This window comes from Engraulis encrasicolus, chromosome 3 (assembly GCF_034702125.1).
Source record: "Engraulis encrasicolus isolate BLACKSEA-1 chromosome 3, IST_EnEncr_1.0, whole genome shotgun sequence".
Taxonomy (NCBI): domain Eukaryota; kingdom Metazoa; phylum Chordata; class Actinopteri; order Clupeiformes; family Engraulidae; genus Engraulis; species Engraulis encrasicolus.
Genome location: NC_085859.1, coordinates 18800563 through 18805562, shown reverse-complemented (window position 1 = coordinate 18805562; position 5000 = coordinate 18800563). Strand labels below are relative to the sequence as shown.

General features: G+C 44.5%; 1 protein-coding gene across 1 annotated transcript in view; it reads right to left on the bottom strand.

Moving 5' to 3' along the window:
* The window catches only part of zmat4a (zinc finger, matrin-type 4a), a 144373-nt gene that overhangs the window by 61113 nt on the left and 78260 nt on the right, over positions 1 to 5000 (bottom strand). The window contains exon 5 of the mRNA XM_063193506.1: positions 3794 to 3950. Within this exon, the coding sequence (XP_063049576.1) occupies positions 3794 to 3950 (157 nt within the window). The remainder of the gene's footprint in view (positions 1 to 3793; positions 3951 to 5000) is intronic.

Genomic DNA, 5000 nt, shown 5'->3' with positions numbered 1-5000 from the left:
TGTGATATACAGTACGTACCTGCCTGCTATGAGGAGCAAAGTGAGCATGAAACAAAGGAAGCTAAACGACTATAGACGGGAATGACCCGTCACTAATAGGGAGTGTACTAGTGTACATGTCCAACTGGAAGGGCAATACATTACAGATGGAGCTGTAGTATAGGAACACAATATAAAAGAACCCCCTCCGGGATGCCAGGGTAGAAAAAAGCAAAGAAGAGTAGGCCTACATATTGAGCATCCATAGCATATGGCTTTACATTGTTTTACACTCTGATGATTTTATCCAAAGATGCCCATATGAAAAAGAATTATATGATTCATATACAGCAAACATGCATGTTCCTTACATGAAATCGTATAGAAAAAATGTGCCAGATTTACAAGAGTCACTTATGCGTTTTCTAATATATGTCTATCATGATAGTCGATTATGGCCCCTTTTCGAAAAGAAATACTATATGGAACTTAAACGCATGCCGTATAACATGGCTGTATGCAGTATAAATTCTTATAAGAGTTTGACATGCCCACAATGCCTAATACTATATTATATTGACTAAAACATAGGAGAAAACTACTATATTCCTATAGAAATAATGCACGTTGTAGCGAAGGGGAGTAGAGTTGCCCAGCTGGGACTTGAATCCAGACCTTCTGGGGTAGTAAACCAGGGCTCTGACCACTACACCAACGAGCCAGTCACTCCATCACACTGCCTTCCCCTTCGGGAAGCGCACCCGTGCGCTTCACACACTCATGGTGTCCCTCACGCAACTGCCCATTAACTGCCCATCATGCTTCTCCCATCCAGTGTGCCCCGTCATCAATGCTTCACCCATCACTGGGGTCCCTCACACTGGAGTCACCAATCCTGGGGGCCCCTCACATGGAATTATGGCTTACACCCAATGGGTACGCTTCCGATGGCCTCACGATACCATCCCACTTCTGACACCATTTGTAGCGAAGGGGAGTAGAGTTGCCCAGCTGGGACTCGAACCCAGACCTTCTGGGGTAGTAAACCGGGGCTCTAACCGCTACACCAAAGAGCCAAGCTTATTTGTATGATAGTCAGAACACACCTACAACCCTAGTGATGGTCACTCCATCACACACGTTTTATGTTAAAATCATATTGAAATCTTATTCAATTTACGTATGACATAACACATGTTCCGTAGTTGGATTTTACAGACTTTCTATATTAAGTTTATATTAAGTTTACAACTTGAAATGTAATATTCGTATATGCATTTTATAAAGTTTATACATTTAATTATATGCAAACGTTATTTAATTTGTACATTTCTTAAACAGTTTCTGACACCAATATTTATATGAATTCTGCACATTTCTCATATGAAGCATGAGACTTTAAATGTAAGCTTAATATTCGTATATAACACAGGCCTAGACAGTCTAAATAAGCTTCCAGAAAAAACAACCTGACGAAGAACTTAAGTTGTTTAGGTTAATATTACCTATGCTATGTTACCTATGCAAGTGTGGCATATAAAGCCCAAGATTTAGGGGGATAGGCCTACATCACTTTGAATATATATAGGCCTATATGCCTAAAGACAAATGTTGGGGGGGGGGTCTGTCCCACATTGTCCCTCCGAAGCATACCCCTTGTCCCCCCTTGGACTTATTAGCAGGTGGTCACCCTAGCTGGAAATAAGCTACAACAAATATTGCATGGTGCACCTTTAAATATGGCATACACATAGCCTACTGTAACACATACAACATGGCACAAATACAGCACACATCTGATTGACATTCATCCAAAAACAGCACTATTTTCCAATCTTTTTACTTATAAGAAATATATAAGCCCCTAGTAACATAAATTGTGTATGACATATATGACTGAAAATGAATTAAAAAATAGTTAGATTTGTATATGTGGGTTTGTGCCTTGTATGACCCTTATACTATTCTTATGGAACAGATATAATCCATTATGCGTTTTTAATAAGACTTTTTCATATGGGTGATACTGCAAGTCATTTACTGTAGACACAGTGTATTGGCTACAGCCCCTGGACAAATATGGGTGTAGGTGCCTTGCTTAGGTGCACTTAAGCCAAGGCTATAGGGTGAAGGGAGAGCACACATACAGTGTTCTAAGTGGTCTAACCACCCTCCCTAACAGTGGTGTAGTCTACTTTTTTATGGTGGGTATACTGTATATTTGAGCATTTTTTGAAGTGGGTATACTGTATATTTTTGTGCTATTCAAAATAATGGATCCATCAATTCTAAGTGGGTATACTGAAATCCCTGAAATTTAAAAGTGGGTATAATGCGTTCTACGTAGACTACACCACTGCTCCCTAACCACCTTTCCACATCTCAACCACTTTCCAGGGATAGCAGTAGCTGTCAGAGCTGAAATTTAGCTGGATGTATTGTTAACCGTTTACGGACTGGGAATATGGAAATACCTTAAGACTATGCACAGTCTTCCCCAAGAACCAAATACTGAAGAGTATATCAGTCACCGTTTGCATCGATTCCTGGCTCCGTAAGTACATTTTCCATCCAGTCTCCCCATTGACATTTTGAGAAATCTGCTTTAAATGACTTGTAAGTATTCCCTCTAATGTCTGACCAATCAGCTACGTGGTAAATGATGAACAGGCGGCATGTTTGCGAGGTGTCAATGGCTCGTTTTAAATGTCAGAGCCCTTGTTGTACTGCCAAGGATCTGTGGAGCTACTTCAGCCATTTTAAGTAAGATAATGCATGGCCCCAAATGCAAATCAAGATGATGCCCAGATGGCTAACATAATTATTGTAATGAATGAACACCAATACAGGTAGTAGTACATCAGCAAGTACTACAGTAAGTGAAGTCAGCCGAATTAGATAGAAATGGCAGGGCTTGTTAGTGGCTGCAATTGGAAGCAGACACCAGAGATTCTTTAAGTATATATAGATATGCCAATGTAATAGCTTGCTATGGGCACCTAACATGACCAGGTTCCGGTCTGCCTAAAGGGGCGTGTAATAATACTCCTAGCATTGAATAGAACAGTCCTTAGGTCTGCCTAGGTTTGACTAAAGGGGGATTTCCCTCCCCCTTGCAATAATAGAACCCGGAAACAATGGGCCAATGGAACCTCTCTCTCTCTCTACTTTCTCTGGCAGACACCTCTGAACCTTGGGTCCTTCACAATGTACAAACTGGACTTCTACACCTAACCTCTTCCAGCTGAGATCTCTAACTCAACCCCTGAGTGACTCCAGATTAAACGCCCATGTGTCCTACTCCTCCACATCACACAAGCCTTTCAATTACTCTATGACACCGAAATACTTCCACCTCCACTTCCCTGAGCTGGCTGCCAGCCCACTCTTCCACTGCTAGCACTATACTATAAGTACCTTTCCAACCACTCGTTTAGAGGCAAAGAGACGGACAGTGACCCATGATCAAGAAAGCCTACACTATACTCTTAACACAAGAACACACAACCTGCTTTCACATATGCACTGCTGTCACATATGCACCGTCCACTGTGCCATTATCTCCCTAAGTACCTTCCCCTTCTGTTGGAGGCAAATGTATGGGGGTGACCAGGAGTCCCAGATCCCTGGGAGTTTCTGCAAAATATTGTCCCACCCAATAAAAGAAACCAACTTATTTGAAATTGTACAAATTCATTTCCAGACTAAATGTTCTCAAAAAAGTAACGGTTGTGCCACTCCCCCCTCAACCTGACATTAGGTCTGCATTGGAGGGTGTGATCCAGGATCCCACCCACCCCACCATGAGTCTTACCTTTGGCTGTGATGGCAGGCTGCTCGCCCAGCAGCAGTTTTAGTCTCTTAGCGTGGATCTTTCCCTGGTAATGGGACTGCGCTACCACTGCCGATGTGAAGGACATGTTGCACAGAGTGCAACACTTGTTCTTGTCGACATCTCCCTCTTCGCTTCCCTGTAAAGGAAAGAGACAAGTGGAGAAAGGGAGAGAGCCAGAGAGAAGGGGGGGGGGGGGGGGAAGAAGGGGACATGTGGTCAGACCTCATGTGCATTAACAAGAATGTCTAGAGACAGGATAGTTGTGAACTTATGGCACACAGCTTCAGCCAAGGTCTTCTGTGCTTTTCCCTTTCAGACGGAGGAAACAAAAACAGTTGAGACTTTTCAAGGAGGAAAGCAGAGAGGGGTGAAAATGCTCAAGACCTCGAGTGAATAACTTTTTTTTTCGTAAAAACTTGGCAGACACAGCAGAGCGGTGTTCCACAAAAGCACAATGTTCATTCGCCCTTCTCTGGAGGTCAGAGGCCTGCTTGGCACTTAAGGGCAGCTGCCGTGGGAAGCGCATCAGTGGGCCCATTTTGCCACAGTTCCAAGCGACGGGAGCGCTCCGACGGCACTCGACTCGTCTGAGATTTCTCATTTGGCTTCTCGGCGGGATGCAAATGGAGTGCAATTCGGCAGCTTACGGGACGTGGTCTTACAGCAAGCCATCGCCAGCTGGGCGGGAGGGCGCCCGCCCCACCCTGGGCCTCCATCTGCACAGGCAGGCAAGCAGGCTGGCTTTTGGGTAAGGCAACGTACGGGACTGTGGAAGTTACTGCCAGAGAGAGAGAGAGAGAGAGAGAGAGAGAGAGAGAGAGAGAGAGAGAAAGAGACAAAGAGAGAGAGAGAGAGGGGGGGGGGGTAGCAGGCTGGCTTTTGGGTAAGGCAACGTACGGGACTGTGGAAGTTACTGCCAGAGAGAGAGAGAGAGAGAGAGAGAGAGAGAGAGAGAAAGAGAGAGACACAGACAGACAGAGAGAGAGAGAGAGAGAAACACAGAGAGAGAAATAGAGAGAGAGGGGGGGGGGGGAGCAGGCTGGCTTTTGGGTAAGGCAACGTATGGGACTGTGGAAGTTACTGCCAGAGAGAGAGAGAGAGAGAGACAGGGAGAGAGACACAGAGAGAGAGACACAGAGAGAGAGAGAGAGAGAGAGAGAGAGATAAAGAGAGAGAGAGAGAGGGG